The following is a 23364-nucleotide window of genomic DNA, read 5'->3' as shown; positions in this document are numbered from 1 at the left end:
AAGTTATAAATTGGTTTAGAATTATTTTGTCAAGTAATTTTCAGTCACAACATGTTAACAATTAAAAATAAAAAAAAGTTAGGGCCTATCATTTAGACATAATTTAAAAAAAAACATTATTTCATAAGTATTCATTAAATGAAGATATTTTTGATCAATTTAAGCCATATAAAGAGTCGTAACTCCTAGACCCTTTTTCATCCCAGGCTAGGATTTGGCACAAATATAAAGCAGTGTTATATCTATCTACGGAAAAAAAATTTCGAAAAAAAGAAATACCTTTTTTTTTCTATGGCCATTTCCGGTTTTATACATCCGGTTTTGGACATTCATCAAATTTATTTCATATTTATTTTTATGTCATATTAAAGAACTATTATTAAGCTACATAATAAAATTTAAATTATTTTTCTAACTTAATTATTTCTCGAGATATTTTAAAATAAATGAGGCACATTTTGTCAAAAATGTACTATTTTTCCGCGCTTTAAACGCCCATATCTTAGCGAGTAAACCTTGTTGGGAGGTAAAATTTCATTTTTTTCTTAGTTATAGTTTATACTACCATTATGCAAAATTTAAGAAAAATTGAAGAGGGTCGGGTTGAGAATCGACTTTTTTTGGTTGATTTGATATGGAATTCACCATATGTATATTACAATGAATAAATATTTCAAATTTAGAATTATCAGACAGGTGTCAAAGTCTATCCTGTTAAATTCAGCTGTTTAAAATAATTTGTCACTTGCAAATTCGGAATCACGTTATAAAATGAAAGAAAAAAAGATAGAAGAAAAATCTGAAAATTTATTTAAAAAACATTCACATTTAAAATCAAATAAACCTAAGAATGATTATTCATTTAAAAAGTCTGAAAAAATATCGAAGAACCATCGCAAATCTGGAAATCCTACAGAAACAAAATCGAATCCTAAAAATGATAAAGAATCATATAAAACAAAAGTTAAATCCAAAAATTGGTCCATGTCACCACAAATGAGCCATTTAGAAGATACTGATACGGACAATAAGGGTTTGAAAAAATATAAACATGAAGGCTTATCACTTACTAGAAATAAAGAATCTAATAGAGAAAGTTGGGGTAGGCATGGTTATGAAAATCAGAATGAAAATGCTACCAGAGTTGATATTGAAAAATCAGAAGATAATAAAGATATTGATAAACCAAAAGAAGAGCCTAATTTTGGATTATCAGGTAAACTAGTTGAAGAAACTAACAAATACAAAGGAGTAATTATCAAATACAATGAACCACCTGAAGCAAGGTTAACTTATAAATATTATTCGCATTAAATTTTATTTTGAATTTTAACTATAATTAAATATAATTTTGTTGATAGAATATCTAAAATAAAATGGCGCCTATATCCCTTCAAATCAGGTGAAGCTCTTTCTCCTATATTATATCTCCATAGACAAAGTGCTTATCTATTTGGTAGAGATAGAAAGATATGTGAAATTCCTGTAGATCACCCCTCATGTTCTAAACAACATGCTGTCCTTCAATTTAGAGCCATATACCCCAAAGAAACTGATATTGTTCCATCAGATTTATTAGAGGATCAGGATTTAGAAGATGGTATAATTATAATAAATTTATATTATTGAAATCCTACCTATTATTTTTATCAAAGATTCCAAATTAATATTTTGGTCAAATAGTTCAAAATGAACCAGATACACAATAGAGAATAGCTCTCCAACCTGGGCAGATTTTTAAAAAGATTTTATTTCAGTTCAGCCTAGCCCATCTATTCATTACATATATCTCAACCCTATTTTTTTTTTACTAAATCTGTAATTAGTATTCAAGGTTTAAAAAAATTCTGAGCTGGCCCAAATGATATTTTGCTTTAACTATCCTGTCTTACCATGAATATCCTTTTATTTAAGTTGCCTGGCCCAATTTTGGGCTGTTTAGGGTTTTGCTAAAAAGATGTTTTAATAAAATTAAAATTGTCATATCTAATGTTTATTGTGTTAAACTGAAAAACTGGTTTAGGCACAATCTGATTTATACCTAAAACAAATTATTCATACAAATTCAAAATTATTTGTCAAATTTTAAATCATACAAATAAGGATAAATTATTATCTTTCAAATAATTTTTTTTTCTTATTCGATCAAATTATTCAAAATAATTTATAATTATTCAAAATAATTTATAATTATTCAAAATAATTTATAAATATTTCATTTCTTTGCAGAACTTAGTATTTTTTCCACATATAAAACACTTAGGTTACACAAACCTTTGTATATAAAAAAAGATTTGCCAAACTCAAAAGGGGTAGGCGGCCACTTTATGATATATTTGAAATGGAATGGCACTGATAAATTTGAAATTGAATGACCCTTATCAATAGGAACGATTAACAGCAACTTCACTTTTTCTTATTAGCTTAAATTTTATTTTATAAATTTATAGCATAGTGTTAACAATAAATTTTTATTTATGAAGGTTATCACTTTTGAGTATCTGTCACTGGTAGTGTTGTTAAACTGCTCGTTTTTTTAAAAACGGCTAACTCAACATTATAGCCAGGAAAATATTGCCTAAGCTTTAAGATTTCGATAATATATGTCTAGACCTTTGTTCTTTCTATGAGCAAAATCTAGAGGCTTGCATAATATTTTTCCTAATAAAATATTGAATTAGACGTTTTTAAAAATCGGCTCAAAATAAGCCGATTAACAACACTAGTCACTGGTATCAGTTTAAAATTAAAGTATTGGCCCAATAACAAGTAGATATTGGTGTATCTTTTTTCATAAATGAAATTATTTAACATTGAGGATAATAATTTTTATATTTTACAGGTAAAAAAAGGCGAATCCAGGTCAAACCCTACATAATCGATCTAGGCTCTGCTAACGGTACTTTCCTGAACAATAAACCCATTGAGGCCAGTCGATATTACGAGTTGATGGAAGGCGACGTCCTCAAGTTTGGGTTTAGTACTAGAGAGTACGTTTTACTACATGAGACCTCTTCTGCCGTTGGTGATGAAGATTCAATAAAATCCCCCCATGAACATGATGGACAAGAAGAAAATCCAATTGATCAAATGCATGAGTGAGGGTCTTTATAATAAACACCTTATTTATTTTAAATATGGTTCAGATATAACTATCTTGTTTTGGGACATCATTTTATTTATTATTTTAATGTAATTTAATGATATTATACATTATTTCATGTCTAAATAACAATCAAAATAAAGAAAGAAATTTATTGTACATTACATGTAAAATTTTGTATTTATATTTTATATAATGCATACGAAAATGAATGATAAATTATTAGACGCTAATAAAAATTTTATTTATTTAAAAATTCAATTGGGACAGAATGTGTGATAAATTATATTTTATATTTGATAATATTGATTCAAAATTGTCTAAATGTTGTACGGCTTCTAGAGGATATGCTATATCAATAATTTCCATACACTATATATATAATATTAATAAATTTAATTATTATAAAGCAAACTTGATTTGCATAATTTTTGGCGTTGCTTAAGTCATTCAAATACAAAGCCAATTTGGATAACCATAATAAATGATAAGCTCTTGAAATATCGTATTTTGGGTAATATTTTCTATTGTAATATAATCAGGATGTTAAAAAAAATATCTAAAACAAAATAAGGATGCACATACACAAATTAATAATAAATATCAAAGACCTGCAGATGTTATATTGACTGGGTCAGATTTAAACCTAAATAATTTTGTAAATAGTTCCAAAATGAATATTAATAATCGAATGTAGTAGGATTTTTTAACTTAGTTAATCGATAAAATTTATAAAATCCTTTAAAAAAATTTGGCACGTTGGAGTTTTTAATTTATTTTTAAGCCCGGATTTTTATTTAGATCATACTTTTGGCTAGACTTGCAGGTTTCTGATATGTTAATTTAAGTTATAATATAAAACTCCTATTTAATTAATTGGAAATTCCAAATTATATACGATATTATATAATATAATCGACGATTAATGTATTAACCATTATGAATATTCAAAAGATTCATTTTATTTAAAAGAGGTGTTAATCAAATATTTAAATTTTTCTGTATTAGTGATACATTTATTTTCTACTCATTTAAATTATGACTTTGTTTTCGAATTTCAATAAAATCGTTGAATTGTACAATTCATTTTTTGAAATTTTAACCAGGTGATATCTATGCTGGGTACATGAGGGTATATGCCCTCCCCTCTGAAAATGTATATTCTTTTCATTTTTATATGGGGATTTTAAAGTTCTTTTGAGCGTTTATAAAAACATATGAATTGGACCTAAAGGCCCGGTTTTAAGCATGGGCCGGGCCGGGCCGTATTTATACCCTGACCGCTAAAAAAAATTTTAAATGCGGGTCGGGGCTAAATTTTTTTATAAAAAAAAATATCCGGGTTGGGACTTATATTTTAAAATCGCCATTAGTTAAAAATAAATTTAATGTATTTTTTTAAAAAAATGCGGGCCATGCCGGGCCTAAAAATATAAAATCTGAGCCGGGCAGAAATTTTTTTTTAAAAAAAAAAATCCGGGCTGTGCTGTGCAAATGTCATTTCTGTAGGTCTCTGATATTAATAAATAATAAAATAGTTTTTGGTTTTTTTTAAATATCAACGCAAAATAAAGTTCTTCAATTTGCACAATGCGATTAGTGATAAATTATTTGAAATATAACGCAAAATTCAAACGCCTTTGTAATGTATCGTATATCGATTACTTTATTAATGTAATCGAATTTCTTATTTTAGATATCAATTTAATTGTTATTTATTTTAATATATAAAGTGATACGATTAAAATATTTATTCATGCTTTATAATATCAATTCATATATTTAAATAAAATCATTTTATTTCTATAAATTCTTAAGACTATCTAAATCTTTGAACTGGAGGCGAGAATGGGACATATATTAATTCGGCGAGTATAATAAATAATGAAATTATTTCGCTAGATTTGAGTTACCTCTCAACATTGTTTCAGATAACGGTGCTCAGTTTAGCGGATCAGAACTAAAATGTTTCTTTTTAAAAACATAAACCTTTTAGGTCCGCCCCAGTCCCAAATAGAATGGGTTGGCTAACTACATTCGTATGATAAAGACGCGTTTCTATGCAAAGAGGAGATGTGGGACTCCAGACCAGCTTAATCTAGCAAATGTTTTGATTATTCATGGCAAAACGCCAAATGCAAAAACCGGTAAATCCCTCGAAATGTTTATAGGCCGCCCAGAACGATGTTCGATTAGTGGAAAATCCATGAGAAACCGAAAACCCATTATGGAAAATAAAAATATTATAAAGGCAGGATAGTTGAGTCTCAGGAAATAGAAAATAATCAAAAGGTTTGGATAAAAAACGAAACTGCGGGATAGAATGAAGGGACAGAGCGTGTGTGCTTGATATTGAGCGATGGCATAGTAAAAAACAAGCATACCGATTAACTGGGGAAGGCTCACCTACAAGCAAAGGAGATAACAATGACGGTAGTAGATAGCGTTAAAGATAAAAGACGAACCTTAACAAAAAGAGTTTCGAAACTCCCATTACCTTCCCATGAGGATTTCAATTTGTAGTGAGGAAATTAATGTATCGTAACTGTTACATTAGATATTGATTTAATTGTTTGTTATTTTTAATATATATATATATGATTCGATTAATATAATATTAATTTAATTTTTATATTATCAATTTGTATATTTTAATAAAAACATCATCTTTTTCCATAAATTCTTTAGACTATCTAAACCATTCGCCTTCATTTAGAAGCACTATTATTTGTTTTTGTTATTTATTTTTTTCATTTCTTCACATTCATTCACATGGTATTATATCTACACCTGCGTTTTATTTCCCATCCAATATACATATCTTCACATAATAGTCCTTAGCCACCGATTTAAATACCGTCTCAGACCTTTTTATATTACTCAAGCCTTTCACGTAATTCTCTGCTTGTTCTTATCTATCTAACCATTCTCATTTGTGTTCTTTCCAATTTGGCTTCATATGTAACCATTATTGATGTGTATTTTAGAGTACATTATATAACTTTTACTATATACTTAAACTATTCCCTTCAAATCCAAGGAGTCATTTTTATCAGCTAGAATAGATTATAACCCTAAACTTCATGCATGCTGGCCCTTGTCACAATCTTCAAGCCAAGATTCTCATCTGCTCTCAGCGCAAGACCTAGGTAACAAAACCCAATTTGTTCAAAGTAACTTCTTTAGATGTTCTAACTCTTCCATCAGCCTGCATGCCTTTCACGTGTCCCAAAAACAAATATAATTTATATCTTTTCCACTTTCTGAATACACAGCAATTACATTGGATGTAATCACTAAAATATCTCGGGAGTTTTTTGCGCAACTAGTCACCACATCCATTTGAATAAGATAAATAAATTTCTTGATGTAGTCCCACACCGATAACTTTTACTACTTCGATCAGCTGTTCGGACCTTCTTGTTGCAAACAATATTTATTCTAATAAAATTTAGTTTCATTTTTTAACAAATTAAACTATTAGATGTAAATTTTTGAACAAGGATATTAAATTATTAGTGCAAAAACGAATGCTAAATTATATAAATATCTATGAAAATTTCTAATATGAAATAAATTACCGAAAAGTGTTTCCTCTATTTAAAGCAATACCAATCTGATAGGTCAACACTAGATGTGTGTCAGCAACTGTTGTCAGATCATTGGGGTTATTAATAAATGGCATATGTGTATGTTGAAATTTTTCCCACAATATTTTGTTATAAATAACATTATTCGAAGATGGGAAAAAATCATTAAAATTTTTTAAGGAAATGCTGGACTGTTGATATTCTTGAAATTTTGAACATAATTCATCGATAAATTTATTGGTTATGCTAGATTGTCTAGTGTTAATGTTTAGGGTATCATTTTCTTAATAAAACGTGTAATAAATATTTTTTAATACTATAAATATGATATATAACTATTTATATAATAAGTCATTTAAAGGTTATCCCGATCGGTCTGTCAATACTCTCAATTTAACCAAACCAGTGGTTAATACCCAAAATTGATTTAAAAAATATTAAACATGCGTTAAGCGATGAAATAAACATTTTAAAAAAAAGTTTTTAATCTACAATCTAAGTTATGTTAAATTTTTTCCCCATTTATTTTTACTTTAACAAATTTTATAATAAATAAATTTATTGTGGTTAAATAAAAACTACATATAGGATATAACTCCACCCGATCGTTGGGTGTAACAATCAATAAACTATGGGTCCAACCCGTGGGTCAAAAAAATTAATGTTAAACTTCCTTTTTTTTGATTGAATATCACAATTATAAATTGAATTTTTTTTAAAAAAATGGAAGTGGAAATAATTCATCAAATTTATTTTCATATCATATTTTGTAACAAAATAGATAAACACAATTAAATTATCAAAGCTTTTTTTTGAATATTTACATTTTCATAGTATTAAAACGTATAATAAAATTAATATTTTGAGTTTGAAATATATCTTCTAATTTTATTTATAAAAATCGGCTCTATCTATAAAGCAAATTGTTACAGGGCTTTGGGCGGGCCCTTTGGCATTGATCGGCAAAAAGTCATATAGGCGCAATTGTCATATAATTTTATAATAGCTTATTAATTTATTTTTTTTAAATTAAGTATTAAAAAACCTAGGGTAGACTTAGGCAAAAAGTCTAGCACGTTTTCCTCATGGTTATGATGATCGTCATGTATATGACAAAACTGACAAGCACAATGAAAATAATATGTTTCCATCAAAGACTTTCGCCGGTTTTGATAAGATTCTAGAGGATCAATGTATCTTATAAATATCTAAAATTTAAATTAATTAATAATAAAGAAAAAAAAATTGAGACCGAATTTTGTAATGAAGAACTATTTTGCTTTAATGTTATATCCTCAACTGATGTTATAAATATGTTGGGACCGTTGAAAATACAATTAGTGTTAGGTACACAACTATGGTTAAAATAGGATGCACTATAAGAAGTTATATTTAGTGAGTTTAATATATTATTTTTATAAACAATAATAAAATACCACATATATAAAGCATGAGCAACTGGGCATAATTCTTCGTCCAAAATCGAATATGAATTTATTAAAATCTATGTATAAAGAAATGATTTATAAATAAAACTTATAAATATAAATATTGAACTTAACTTTGCAAAAAATATCTTTAAATATATGTTGATACATTTCATATAAATGTTTGGGTAATATTCTAAACAACGCCTGAGTGTAAGTATTCAAACATTCCATTTTATATTGGTCCCTTGATATGTTGTCATAATGGCTTACCAACTCGTTAAAATTTCGATTTTCAGGAAATTTGACATTTTTATTGCAATAAAGTAGTTTGGACTGCCCGCAAACTTGATTTTTCTATAAATAATATATTTAACTTATAATAATTAAAGAAAAGTGCATAAAGGGTGGATAAATATTACACGTCTAGTTCAGCGGGGTTTTGAGGGGGATCGATATTAAAAGGGTATCGGGAAATTTTTAAGCATATAATAAAACTTTAATAAAAAAATAAGCAAATTGCATTAATATAAAAAAATGAAACCATAATGTGATTGTTCATAGATAGATATATTAATATGATTATATATGTAAAAAAAATGTTACTCTTAAATCTTTATAAGTGGAGGCGATAAGAAATAAGAATTTCAATTGAATGATTATATTTTATTACAAGCAACTAAATGAGGTTTATAAAGTTGTTAGGAACAAAAAATGCTGAAATAATAAAATCACGTTAAAAAACAAGTGTATAAAATCCGACTAATAATGAATAAATACAGCATTATAAAGAATTGCTTGATGATATTATTATATTCTCAAATTATAATAACTCAAAAATGTCTTTTTGTTCCACTTGCCCAAGGTATAATCCTATGATCCGGTAGCAGGCGAGAATAGTGAAGCCAGTGAGTTCAAACCATCAACTACCCAGGCCTCAGCTACCAATAATCAAACAGAAGTTAGCCTAGATATATAACAACAATTACAAGTTCAAATAGCCAAGTTGAAGCCAAAATGGATACCTTAACCATGCCAGCACTTGAAGTTCAAAACCCATTTTCCCTAATCCAAAAACTCTGGGCAGTCGTGGAGGCTCGCAATCAACCATTGCGACTCTACCCAACCCTTGATGCACAATATATACTCACCTGATTCCAAGATAACTACGTCAATCCAGGCACTGTACATATCAAAGAGGTAAACCCTAACATCACAACCCATGTTTACTCAAGACATACCAGGCACTAGTGTTGTTAAACGGTCCGAATTCAAATTTTAAAAAACGGTCCAATTAAGATTTTAGCCAAAATAATATTATGTAAACCTCGAGATTTAGCTAGAGATTTACCTTTTTACCATCTATGAGCAAAATCTTCAGGCTTACATAACATTATTTTGGCTAAAATTAATAAGCTGTTTTAAAAAATCGACCCAAAACTGGCCGTTTAACAACAAAACCCCTTTAATATTCAATTGAGAATCAACAAGATACCCCTGGAATTCGCCCATGTGAGGCTATTTTTTATTACAGGATGAACCTATCGTGATTGACTTGAATATCGAAATAGATAAAGCGAAACTAATTAAATTAGCGAAACATTATGTGAACGCAGTTATTCGCGCAGAAAACGCAGGAATATGTAGGGCCAACGTCAGGGATAAAATCATTAGAACAGATATTCGAGGATTGTTTAAGGATAGATGCTAGATTGAAGCTCACAATTCGCTAATAGGAGAAACGAATAACCGCAATTCCCCAAAAGGGTAGCAAAGGCGTGTTTCTGCGTGAAATTTGATCATCGAGCAATTGAAAATAACAGGAGAATTATTATAAGACCAGATTCATAAGATAAGCATCCATATTTTAGCCCTTTATTGATCAATTGTTGAAGACGGAAATCATAAAAAGAGCAACCAGTAATGTGCTCGCCGATATTCTTCATACCTAAGGCCAATGGCAAACCAAAAATAATCTCTAAATTTTACTAAATATCCTTTTAAGCTAAACCCGATACCTATTATCTCATATTCCTTTGCAACAACTCAATATAGCACTAAGTTCGACTTCAAACAAGCATTCTTCTCAATTCCATTATCATCTAGATAAAAATTCCTCGGGATTCATGGTGGTCATTATCAAATACTTCTACACGTTGCTACTCATGGGGTTTTTGTTATAAACATTACAAACATCATTCACGATTTATGTGCCCTGTGATAGTTAAGGCTAGTGCAGTTTCGTTCCATATCATAAGGAAAGGGTTCAGAAGCCTATCGTGTGAAATAATAGTAACAGCTATGAGGATCATAGGGTTTCACAACTTTGCAACCCAGCATATAACCTAACTGACGAAAACTCCGTTGACCTCCCAAGCAGAGAATAGATAAGGATAAACCAATGGAAGATAAGTGGTTATTCACCACAAAACCCACCGCCGGATAAATACCAGTTAACTTTTTCCCCATAATGGGGGCTTACAATCTGCTTCATGCGATTACAAATAGTCTAGATGAAACACTCTAGGAACTCTACTCCTTACACTTCACAGAGTTTGACCCAAAATTCTTATAGGAATCATTGGTAAATTTGACACTTCAAATTTAATCTCAGAAACTTTATCTCTGAACTAATGACCCCCCCCCCTCCAGAAGATAACTTGTCCCATGCATATATAATATACATTTATAAAATTATCGTTAATTGTTTAATCTGTTAATATAAGATTAGGGATGCATAATAAATTATTGTTACTCACATTTTACTATAAATATATACTTAAATACTTTAAATAAATAAATTACATATGCTCATTAATAAATTATAATGATAAAACTGTGAACTGGTCTTGGTCAGGGTCAAGAAATATAGTTGTCTCAGAACCATCTGAGTCTCCCATCATTATAATATAAAAACGATTGGTTTGGGAAGCAATAACAGTCCCTTCCCCTGATGCCTAAAATTTATGAGGCTCGCCTTGGTATTAAATAAATGTTGGCTATAAAGATAAGTTACAATAAAGATATTGGAAGCCATAACAAAAATATCTATGGGTTTGGGGGGGGGGGAGCTTATTGAACTTCTTAGACCCTGTATCATAGTAGAATTGCTTATAAAACGTAAATTTTTTGATATAAGCAATCCCCAGTCAGGTGTCAAAATTTTTTTAGATATAGGACTGGCCTGATTAGGCCTGAATTTTTTAAAAAACTTAAAGGGAAGAAATTTCTAACTCTAGATATTTACTTTATTCTATTTTAATGTTATACATTAGATTTACATATTTAGCAATAACTTTGACAATTTAATAATGATTATCTATTTTATTTTGTTTATTAAAAAAATATAAAAATAAATATTTCCCAATTACTAATTTTTTTTAAACTTTTCTATTTTTAAGATTAATTTTATAATTGTGATCATTCATGCCAAAAATGGAGAATAGGAAGGAATCAGGCGCGTATGCAGGAATTTGGTGTGGGGGGGGGATAATAAAATTTTTTAAGAAATATTATTGTTATTTAAAAATATTAAGCATAAATTTATTAGGACTAATAACTTTTCTAATACACAATTTTAAATTAATATGAATTATAAAAAAATTATATATATAAACCGGCATTGAAAAACTATAAAATAAATGTGAATTATAAAATATAAAGTGAATATAAACACGATATGAATCACTTAAATGACCCAAAATTGAAATTTGAATTTTTTGAGCCTTTAAAATTTATATATAAAGTATAAAAAATTAAATGTTGGAAATATAAATTAATACATAAAGTTTCTTAGGAATAATTGTATTTTGTATGTTTTGAGCTAATTTTCCAATTATCTATCCTTGCTTGGTGTTAAATGTCTGTGAATATTCAAAAGATCCAAATCATTCAATCCACTTTCAGAAGTTGTATTTCATAGGTATGTTTTTCAGAGAGTTGCAGGCCCGGCCCCCGGGCCAGACCGTGTTATAATTTTTTTAAACATACCCGGGTCAAGCCCAAAATTTTTCTTAAAAAAAACACCCAGGCTGGGCCTAAAAATTTTTTTTAAAAAAATATCAAGGCCGAGAGCTGTATATTTAAAACTAAATATTTGAAATCGCCATTATTAGCTATAAAAATCAATAATAAATATAATTTTTTTTAAAAAAATCCGGGCCGTGCCTTGAAAATGGTACCTCTGCAGGGCTCTGTTATTCTTCTAAAAAAGAGAATGTTCTCTCATTAGTTTACTAATGGGAAGAGTTGCTAATATATATATAACCATTTTAATACATTGGGAATTGTCTTAGTATGTTAAAAAAATGTATATATATAAGCCTCAAATGTCAATCAGATGGATTGTAGACATCTGATTGGAGGAAAAAAATTATTATTATTTAATGTAAAAAAATAATAATAATTATTATAATAATATATTTTTTTGAAAATATATATTTTTTGTAAAATTAATTGATTGAAAAATTTTTGTTAAATTTATAAAAAAAGAAGAAATAATAATTATATAATTTTAGTTTTTATTTTGTAAAGATTAATACATTAAAAAAAAATTATAAGAAATAAAGAAATTTTGAATAATTTAAATAGTATTTTGTTATACTTATTCTATTGTTTAATACAATTCAATATCAACTATGGGTATCCAGAATACACTTAAAAAGTGTTGACCGTTCTCCCAGGATTCGAACCTGGAAATTCAAGGGTATTCATTATTTTAAGGTAAAAAAATAAAACTTTTTTTTATTTTACATATTATAGGTTACCTTAGGACACAACGCAATAATAACGTTTTTGTGGTTTAAATTTTTTTTTGTGAATTTTAATTAACAAAGTAGTTTGGAAAAATATTTTTTCTTTTTGTAATAACGTAATTTTAAAGTAGAAATTTGTAATATGCGATATAAAAGAATCTATTAAAGATATTTATAGTGATGTATCCAGGTTGATTAGTATGAATAATCAAGGGGATAAGAAACAATTCGGTGATAGAATTATTTCGAATGGAAAGAGTTTTCCAAAAATTATTGCTGACATAATTTGTAATCGGTGCGGTTACAAGGGTCATTATGCCAAAACCTGTATTGTAAAGGAACAGAATTTTAGAATGGGTTTTCCATTGCAAAAATCTAGTGGAGAAAATTCCAATGTAAGGAAGATTTCAGGCCTAGATGTAAATAAAGTTGATTCGTTGAAATCGGATTTGGATGGGTCTCGTTTATGTTTTAAATGTAAAGAGACGGGACATATAGCTATAAATTGTGCTTTACACTGACTATATGATAGCAAATGTAATCATATAGCAGTTGGAATACAGGGAAATAAAAATTTTAAGAAAGTATATTATAATAAAAAGAGATGGGATTCTCATAATTTTAATGGTTTTAATGAAAATGTTTGTAATCATGAAGATAAAGTTAAAACGGATTATAGTTTTAATGTGAATATAATGAAAAATAATGCTTTTAAATGGGAAAGATTTCCTGAGAGCATTGTGAAATATACAAATAGGAAAAATGTTGATAATTTTAAATGGGAGAAATATCCTCGGGATATTATGAAAAAATATAGTTATATTAGTAAAAAGCCTCGAAATTCTGAGTTGAATTTAGGAGGAAATTTAAATTTTAATGAAATGCATATTTCAGAGGGAATATATAGCGATCAGCCCCTTAAAACTTGTGAAATTTTAAGGACTGATGGAATAAATAGACTGGGTCAATGTCCTAGGGTTAACTTGAGAATTGACTGCAGGTATATTGATATGCTATTTGACACTGGTGCGAGCATTTCGATAATGTCTTGTGAAAATTTTTATAAATATTGGCCTAATGGCGTGATTATTAAGGAAAATATGTGTTTAAAACAGTTCGATGGTTCTGAAATTGAGGTTTTGGGTAAAACTCAATGGTATGTGGTTTTTAATGATACTATCATAAGTTTAGATTTATGGATAGTGGGAAAAGCAGTGGAAACTATTATGGGGTGGGATTAGATTACCCCAATTGGACCCTATAATAATGATTGGAATTTATTTATTATTGATAGCGGATTAGCTAGTGATAAAGGAGATTTAATGGCGGATAATATCCGAGATGAACTTCAGAAAGAAGGGATATCTAAATTATTGAATGATGAAAATAGGATTGTCGGTAATAATAATTTTATTGAAACTCCTGAAAGGGTAGGGATCAGTTCTGATCATACAGAAATAAATGGTAAAATTGATAGGGATCAAATTATGGAAATTGAAATCGATGGATTAAAAAGGATCGATCTGGCTATACCTGTTTTGGTTAGAAAATATGGTATAATTTTTGAAGAAAAATTAGGACGTTTAAATGATTATCAAGTAGACGTTAAACTTAAAGAGGGTTTTTCACCCATCTTTTTGGCTTGTCGAAGAGTTCCTTTTGAGTGGAAAAGGGAAATCGATGAAGAATTGGATCAATGGGTTAGAGATGGCATCATTATTCCTGTGGAATATAGTGAGTGGGCCACACCATTGGTACCTGTTAGAAAATCGAATGGAAAGTTAAGGCTATGTGCTGATTTCCGTGTAACGTTAAATAGATGGGTAGTGGAGGTAAAATATCCATTGCCTAGGATTGAGGAAATTTTGGCCAGTTTAAAAGGTGCCAAGTATTTTTCCAAGGTTGATTTTTCTTCGGCTTATTTGCAATTGCCTTTGAAAGAAGAAATTCATAAATTATTTGCAATAACGACTCCGAAAGAATTATTTGCCTTTTGTAGGCTACCGTTTGGATTAAGTGTGTCAGCGCCGATATTTCAGCGCACTATGGCATCAGTTTTCCAGGGCCTAGAAGGAGTTTATTATTATATGGATGATGTGTTGGTGACTGGTATAACACCAGAGCAACATAATCAACGTTTGGAAGAGGTTTTCAAGCGGATTCGTGATAAGGGTCTGAGGGCCAGCAAGGAAAAGAGTGTTCTTGGGGTAACGGAAGTTATCTACTTAGGACATCGCATAAATGGAATGGAGGTGAAACCTCTGGAAAAAAATTTAAAAAATATAACGAATATGAATCCGCCAACCAATAAAGCAGAGTTGCAATCATTTTTGGGAATGGTAAATTATTATCATCGTTATGTGGAAGATTTTGCAAAATTGGCATCTCCATTGTATGGTTTATTAAAGAAAGGTGTTCATTTTGTGTGGAAAATTGAACAGAAAAATGCTTTTGATATTTTAAAAGGAAAAATTGGTGAGGAACCGATTTTGGTATGTTTTAATAATGATTTAGAGATCATATTGGCAGTTGATGCATCCAACAAGGGGGTTGGAGGTGCATTGTTACATTTAATGGATGGTGTGGAAAGACCCATCATATTTTTTTCGAGAGTTTTCAGGGAAGTGGAAACTAGATATTCGGTTATTGAACAAGAAGCCCTAGCGGTTATCTTTGGATTAACCAAATGTCGTGAATATTTGATCGGTAAAAGATTTATAATTTACACGGATCATAAGCCGTTAATTCATTTATTTAAAAAAGATAATAAAGAGTTAATGCTGTCTCCCCGGTTGCAACGTTGGTTGTTACTGGTGGGAAGTTTTAATGTGGAAATCAGATATCGCAGGGGCAAGGAAAATTGTTTGCCTGATATTTTATCTAGGTTAGGATCCAGTGAAGGGGATCTTGACGGTAACAAAAGTATAATGGTGAATGAAGACAGGGTATTAATTTGTTCTTTATCACATATGTTAATGGGTGGTCCTACGAATTGGGAGGATCTTAAAAGCAATACCTTAGGGGATAAGGAATTGGGTCGAGTAAAATTATTTTTGACGGGACAAGAACCGTGGAAAAATAATAGTAAATTTATAAAAAAATTGAAAATGAATTGTCCGTAGTGGATGATTGTTTGATGCGGGGTAATAGAGCCGTGATTCCGTTGAAATTACGGAGTAAAATTGTACGATTGTTGCATGCAGGACATCAGGGTCGGGATAAAATGAAATCTTGGGCTCGTGAGTATGTATGGTGGCCTGGAATGAGCGATGATATTGAAAAGATTACAAGGAGTTGTATTCCATGTAATTCGTGTGCCGTTATGCCCCGGAAGGAAATAGGCAGTTATTGGCCGAGATCTGAAAGGCTGTGGGAGCGTGTTCACGTGGATTTCTTTGACTTAAACAAGAAGTCGTATTTTTTAGTTGTTGATGCATATTCTAAGTGGATTGAATATGAAGAGGTTCATGGATTAACCACTAGAATTGTTATCAAATTGTTACAAAGGTTATGGGCTAGATTTGGGATTCCAAAGACATAGTGTCTGATGGAGGTCCGGCCTTTGTAAGTGAAAGTTTCAAAGATTTTTGTAATGCGATGGAAATTAAACACGTATTAGCTCCACCATATCATCCCAGTTCCAATGGACTGGCGGAGAGAATGGTAGCTATCGTGAAAAATTGGATTAAAAGGGCCAAACAAGAAAGTAATGATGTTTGGATGGCCCATTTATATTATAATAATTCCAGAAACCGAGAGGGAATTACTCCGGTGGAGTTATTTTTGGGAAGAAGGACCAGAATGCCGTTGGATTTCTTAAAATCCAAAGATGGAACTGGTGTACCTTCGGTTGATAAGATTGTAATAATCCTGTGGGAAGAAATGTATGGGCCCGTTTGTTTGATAACAAAGGGAAGAAATGGGAAAAAGGTCGTATAGTAGAAAACCTTGGTTCCAAATTAAATGAAATTTTGCTAATAAATGGAATAACGGTAATCAGACATAATGAACACGTAAGGTTAGGAGAAAGTAAGAAAGGATAAAGATAATGTGAAAATGCTTAAATATTAATCTTATCTGATTATTTTTCCAGAATCTTAGATTATTGGAATCATATAGCATAATGTGTTAAAGATGAATAATGAAATTTATTGTAGTAATATAGCATAATATGTTAAATGTGAATAATGAAAATATTGATTCTTTTGGGATACTCTGATAACGATACTTGCGTAGTATTGGGAGTAAGATACTATCATAAAGATAGGGGTAGGCTTCTTTGGGATTAAGTGTTAATGGAATCCATTAGAGGATGCTTAATTGAAACTTTAAAAAGCCTGGAAAATAAAGGGATTTTTATATTTCGGAGGGAGAACTCAACATCCTATAATTATACGGGATTATAATTGAGTCTCAGGGTATTGAAGGGCAAAGACAATTTTTTTTGTTTTCCCTTGAAGGAAGAGATTCCTTTGGTTATTTAAATAATCACGTAATTGATAAAATTAGTGGATTACAAAACAAAATTATATAACTTAATGAATTAGTTGAATACTGAACAACTGGGGGTGTTTTGGTAATTTATGCTTTCGGTTACATGGTATTAAAGTCCATCGGAGGAAAGTATTTTATTAATTTATTGATTATTTTATATACTCGAGTATCCTCATTGTAGAGTGATAGGAGTATAATATAAGTAATTAAATGGTATAACGAGGGAATCGTTTATGATTATGTTATATACCGAGCAGTTGTTTTTTTTTCAAGGAAAGTAAAGAAAAAGTTAATAAAAAATGTAAATTTTTGTGATGGATGGTCAGTGGAAAAAGAAAAAGAAAGTTATGTTTTTTTGTTTTCACGGACGGTTTACTTTGATGTTGCTATGGTATAAAGAAAAAAGATTCAAATTGTGTTAGACAATAAAGAGACTATAAACTTTGACCTTATGGTTGAACTAAGACTATAAACTTTGACCTTGTGATTGAACCAATGGGATTCACAAAAGTGAGAAAACAATTCGGGAAAAATTTTCGGTCGTTTCAATTGATGTATGGAGGGCCGGCGTTATTCAGATCAAGCCAACGATTAAATGCTGACTATCGTTATTCGAGTCAAGCCTGCAATCGCATGATGATTATCGGTACAACTAGTAATCAAGCTCAAGAGTATATAAATATGGAGTAAAAAGGAACAACTGGATATCTGTATTTTTCCTTATGAATACATTATAAAGAAAAAAAATTCTCTTATTATAACAACATAATTAATAATATAATATTTTTCAAAATATATATTAAATATTATATTTAATGGTGAAGAATGTCGTTGACCCATAAAGGGGTGACATGTCTTAGTATGTTAAAAAAATGTATATATATATAAGCCTCAAATGTCAATCAGATGGATTGTAGACATCTGATTGGAGGAAAAAAATTATTATTATTTAATGTAAAAAAATAATAATAATTATTATAATAATATATTTTTTTGAAAATATATATTTTTTGTAAAATTAATTGATTGAAAAATTTTTGTTAAATTTATAAAAAAAGAAGAAATAATAATTATATAATTTTAGTTTTTATTTTGTAAAGATTAATTCATTAAAAAAAAATTATAAGAAATAAAGAAATTTTGAATAATTTAAATAGTATTTTGTTATACTTATTCTATCGTTTAATACAATTCAATATCAACTATGGGTATCTAGAATACACTTAAAAAGGAATATAATCTAAAATGTGTTTGAAATAATGCAAAGCATCTATAGCATTTTTGGGACTGTATCATCATAGTTATTAAGCTAATAAGGCATCATAAGATACTTTAACATCTTCATGATAAAAATCTAACAAATATTTTTTTTTTCTATCACCATCTGAAAAAGGTTGGAAAGGCTTTTGTGGAAATAATAACTGCGAATTTGTAAGTGCTGCTTAATGAATTAAAAACCATTCATTTATTTGGGATATAAATGTATCTAAACAAGGGGACCTTTGTTTTATAATACTCTTCAACTGATCCTATATTAATATTTTGACGATGCTGCAAGTTGAGGGGAACAAATTTTAAAAACGTATTCTGCTTTAGACTCAACAATAACATATAAAATATGTTCTTCATCAACATTAGCTCTAATTTTCTTGAGTTCTAATAAAATGCTCTCCACTATTCTCATCTTCTTAATCAAGTCAATGTCATGTTTTTTATAAGTATTAGATAAAATAGTTGTATAATTAAATAATACATTCTAATGAGAAAAACAATTTGAAATAAGTATTGAATCCAATAATTTCCTTGCTTCTGAGGAAAGATTTCTTTCAAGCCATTGTGATATTTCAGTAATAGCATTAATAATCGTCTCTTCTAACTCCATAAAAGCTATTACTGCTTGATGGCAAAGACTCCATCTCGTTGGACAAGCTTTTACAATTTCTTTCTCTGTTGGACAAGGAGTTTCAGAAATAATTATTATTTGACTAGAAATTTAGATAAATAATATGCCACTAAAATTTGAAAATAATATGTAAATTATGTCAAGGAAAACTTGAACGAAATTAATTGATAAAATAATTTAGTAGATGAATGTGATAAATAAATGTAATTAAATATATATATGAGATAGGAATAAATATTAACAAATATAAATTAATATTAGCAATAATATTTTTGAAAAATATAATCAGGCATCTGCATTTTTTGGACTAGGGGGTGGGGTGGGGGCACTGCGTACGTGCCTGGAAGGAACTATAAATTGATATTTTTGGACACGGGTTGGGCTAGGATTTTATTGATGATACGATTGGTCTGACACTATAGTTTATAATTTAGAGCAGTTTAAAACAATATAATAGTATTACATGAATTTTGTATATAATTCGTGCCATCATTAACACCGTGGCTGGTATAGATCTTCTAAAATCATGACTTATTTTTTGTATGTTTTTGCATTCATGTTTGTGTTCATTCCAATCTTTTTTCTAAATTTATCAAATAATAAAAATACGAATTAAATAAATAACTTGGCATTCTTTATTACAATATTTAAATAAATTGCAACTAAGACACTGTTGTAAATCATTTTCCATTCTATATTTTTTTTATAAAGAAATATTTAATTATATTTATCAATTTATTATTCTGTTAAATACTTTTATTATTGTTTTTTTATTATGGAAGAAATATAATATATAAATGAAATAAATAAACAACTTATCTTATATTTTTATAAATTTTGAAAAATGGTGAAAATATAATTTTATATATGATATATTTAAATAAAAAATTATAAATATGCCTTACAAGCAATAAGAACATCTCTTGGTCCTTAAGGAATTCATAATCATATAGGAATAAGGTGTTTCATATAATAAGAGAGTTCCCTTACTTAAATGTATTTCCATTAAATAAACAATTATTTAATTTTTTATTTCATGCAATCTATATAAGTTTTGATTAAATCATATAGGTAAAAATGTATTAACTTTATATTTAAATGTTCAGAAAAAAGTTTTCTATATTCTAAGCTTACATTATCTAGAAGTGAACCAAGTGTTTCAAAATATTGCAAATTTCTTGAAGAATTTTTATATCTATCGTCATCAAAGGTATTAGATACTATACACCAACCATTAATATTTAATCTGATACAATAATTTTCATTTTCATAAGTAATCAAATTAATATATTGGACTGTTAATGAATTTGCTAATATTGTCGATCTATCTAAGTATTTAACGTATTTTTTGAATTCTAACAATGCCGAAGCAATTTCAATGGAAATAGTATCTGCGATATTTGAGAAATTCAAATTTGCAATATTTTTCATATGGTAATTATAACGATCCGGCGATCAATGGGATGCTAATCAAGTTAAATGTAACTCAACTTAAGGAATATGACTAATAAATTTTTTAGTTGAATAGATATATTAATATCAAACAAGTATCTAAAGTAAATAGTAATCTTACAGATGAGAAAGATAGGGTTAGGTTAATTAAAGGTGATATATTGGTTAAGGTTAAGATATAGCTAAAATACTTTAAATAAAATTAAACTAAGTAGTCAAATCTGACTGGTCATATAATCATAAATAGTCAAATAGATATATACGTAAGGCAGCTAATAATTAATACTATTAGATATATATATGTTTTTTACAATATATATATGTTATTTGCAATATATAATATATGTTTTTTGCAACATTTCAATTATATATAACTTCTAATAAACCCCCCCCCCCCCCCAATAAATTTGCCCTATCCTCCTAGTTTATCCCCTTAAATGCCTATCCCCTACTACCCTTTCATAAATTTTAAGGTAAATGCCCCCCCCCCCCTTATCGCTCTTGTAGACTCTGATCTCTCTTCCATTCATCCCGCTATGCCTATCCTCAAGATATCCTAAATGCATCTTCACAAATAAAATATATTTCTTATTTCCTATCCACCCCCCCCCTCCCCTTAATATTTCTCAACCCTTTTTCTTAGAAAGAAAGGATTTGATTTGCTCATAGATTATCATCAAACAGATATTTTTGAATAGCGTCATTAGCACCGGTGAAAAGTATTTTTAGCTTTGGGAATTTTTACACAGCTAAACAACCATTTCTAGATTTATTTTGCATTGCATAAAGATGTGTGAATGTTCCAACAAACGACCAAAATAATTAATTGCTAGCTTAATATTATAGAGAGTTTAGGTAGTCCTGATTTAACCCTTTATTTTAAACATTAAGATAATTAATAAAAGGAAGCTGGTGAATTCTCTTTTGGAATTTATTATTTATAAATGCAAGTCAAATAATTGACTCTATGTCCCAAATAATAGTTGCAATTATTAAATCTTAAAAATGCAAATCAATTAGTCTTATGTCTCAAATAATAGTTGCAATTATTAAATCTGTAATCCATTTTTAAATAAGTAGCCCATTTTTTCGCATTTTAGAGCTTAAATTATCTAATACCGACGTATCTATTGTAAATATTTTTTTTGTTTAATAAAAAAGAAAATGAATTAAATATCTTCTAAATTTTTTGAGGCAAAGTATAAACATTTTGTAATGTATCGAGAGGTAATTCAAAAGAAATAATTCAATGGAAATAAAATAATTCAGGAAATAAAGGCAATTCAAAGGAAATAAAATAATTCAAAAGAGAAAATTCAAAGGAAATTAAAGTAATTGGAAAAGTAATTCAAAGGAAATAAAAGCAATTCATAGAGGGAAAATGGAGCTTAGTCATTTCCACATAAGCAGATGATAATAAAACAAAATGGTTTTCAGTAAATATGAAATTAGTTTGGTCAAAATTTTCAAATAAGAAAAACATTGTGGAACTAAAAAGTTTTTGAATCCTAACAGAAACTGGTCTATCGCAGCCTTGAATCGAATGATTGCAAAAATTGATGCCATTGGATTAGCAGAAAAACGATATGGTGATAGTAGACCACCTACAGCTCGTAATGTGAAAAATGATGATTCTGTTGAAATCAAGATGACCGACCTAATATCCTGATAAACAAATATTTCACGAACTTAATTATATCGGATTATTTACAAAGAATTGCAGCTGACATATTTTTAAAAGAGACATACCTAACTAAAACGAGTAAGAATTTCTGTAAGCACCAATCAGCTTCTACAAAAGTATCCTTAGCAGTGATTTATATATTTCGTGTGGTTCACGGATTAAAAGCTGTCTACAGTAGCTCCACCGGTAAATCTGCAAATGAAAGTGTGTTGCCGATCTTGTGAGAACAAGTTGCAGTCAATCGATTGCTTCTTATTCATTCTTTTTCTAAATTTTTAGTAAAATTATCAAGTCTTGACTGCACAGAGCTATCATTATCGATTCAAGGGAAAATTGATGGTACATACCTTTCCTTTCCTTTCCCATTCGGGGAGCACTTCTTGCTTACTATTAAAAAAATCACCTAATCCCCCTCCCCTTCCCCAAATCGCCTTGATCTCAATCCGGCCGACTACAAGATATGGAGCGTCCAAGAATGTGTTTATCGGACCCGCATACGTGACATTGACCATCTCAAATAGAGACTTGTCGAGGAATGGTATCATTTTTATTGTTAATCGTACAATCAATGAATGGCGAGCTCGCCAAAAAACATTATAGCGGGAATTTTTAACATCAACTTTGAAGAATAACATTTGACTCAAATTTATTTTAAATGTTAATGTTTTCATGTTTTTGTCGAATTGTAAAGTTAATAAAAAATATAAAAAAAATTTTCATCTTTGAAAATTCGAATTTTGTTTGTCCAACTTTGAATGTGCATAACTTTGAAGCCTATTAATGGAATTTGCAAAAACATTGATAATTTATTCCTTTATCAATTTATGAAATTTTAGTGAATTATTTTTAGAATTAACAGATTTATTGCCAAACAGAAAGGTATCAATTTAATTGGGAAACAGTGTATATTAAGATAAAATTTAAATATCCCCTGTCTTATATTGTGAAAAATTAAAT

At 29.0% G+C, this 23364-nt stretch overlaps 2 protein-coding genes across 4 annotated transcripts; one reads left to right on the top strand and one right to left on the bottom strand.

The window, feature by feature from the left end:
* The first annotated feature begins 750 nt into the window (after positions 1–750).
* Positions 751–3328, top strand: LOC135929445 (smad nuclear-interacting protein 1-like). Its single transcript, XM_065466032.1, has 3 exons — positions 751–1286; positions 1362–1600; positions 2843–3328. Exons 1-3 carry the CDS (start codon positions 772–774, stop codon positions 3100–3102), a joined length of 1014 nt encoding a protein of 337 aa, XP_065322104.1. The 5' UTR covers positions 751–771; the 3' UTR covers positions 3103–3328.
* Positions 3236–20522, bottom strand: LOC135929444 (histone-lysine N-methyltransferase SMYD3-like). 3 transcript variants are annotated; one of them, XM_065466030.1, is made up of 11 exons: positions 20406–20522; positions 20177–20314; positions 19897–19963; positions 19735–19854; positions 8256–8477; positions 8130–8197; positions 7946–8069; positions 7739–7901; positions 6685–6976; positions 3519–3627; positions 3236–3475 (listed from the first exon to the last, which is right to left on the bottom strand). In XM_065466030.1, the coding sequence occupies exons 2-11, from the start codon at positions 20275–20277 to the stop codon at positions 3353–3355; spliced, it is 1389 nt and encodes a 462-aa protein (XP_065322102.1). In that variant the 5' UTR covers positions 20278–20314; positions 20406–20522; the 3' UTR covers positions 3236–3352. The 3 variants fall into 3 exon arrangements, with proteins under 3 accessions (XP_065322102.1, XP_065322101.1, XP_065322103.1); XM_065466029.1 differs by having other exon boundaries at positions 20359–20471; XM_065466031.1 differs by lacking the exon at positions 19897–19963 and having other exon boundaries at positions 20359–20471.
* Between the last annotated feature and the right edge of the window lie 2842 nt (positions 20523–23364).

Source organism: Gordionus sp. m RMFG-2023, chromosome 5 (assembly GCF_954871325.1).
Source record: "Gordionus sp. m RMFG-2023 chromosome 5, tfGorSpeb1-WG-v2, whole genome shotgun sequence".
NCBI classification, from domain to species: Eukaryota; Metazoa; Nematomorpha; class Gordioida; order Chordodea; family Parachordodidae; genus Gordionus; species Gordionus sp. m RMFG-2023.
This window is presented reverse-complemented; position numbering and strand designations above follow the sequence as displayed.

What these genes read in the sequence shown, in the direction of transcription:
- LOC135929445 (XM_065466032.1), top strand. Translation starts at nt 772, where the DNA reads ATGAAAGAAAAAAAGATAGAAGAAAAATCTGAAAATTTATTTAAAAAA. An exon ending in AATGAACCACCTGAAGCAAG is followed by an intron (nt 1,287 to 1,361) that starts GTTAACTTATAA and finishes TTTTGTTGATAG; the next exon opens with AATATCTAAAATAAAATGGC. An exon ending in GGATCAGGATTTAGAAGATG is followed by an intron (nt 1,601 to 2,842) that starts GTATAATTATAA and finishes TATATTTTACAG; the next exon opens with GTAAAAAAAGGCGAATCCAG.
- LOC135929444 (XM_065466030.1), bottom strand. Translation starts at nt 20,277, where the DNA reads ATGGAAATACATTTAAGTAAGGGAACTCTCTTATTATATGAAACACCT. An exon ending in GCTCATGCTTTATATATGTG is followed by an intron (nt 8,070 to 8,129) that starts GTATTTTATTAT and finishes AACTTCTTATAG; the next exon opens with TGCATCCTATTTTAACCATA. An exon ending in CCAAAAATTATGCAAATCAA is followed by an intron (nt 3,476 to 3,518) that starts GTTTGCTTTATA and finishes TTATATATATAG; the next exon opens with TGTATGGAAATTATTGATAT.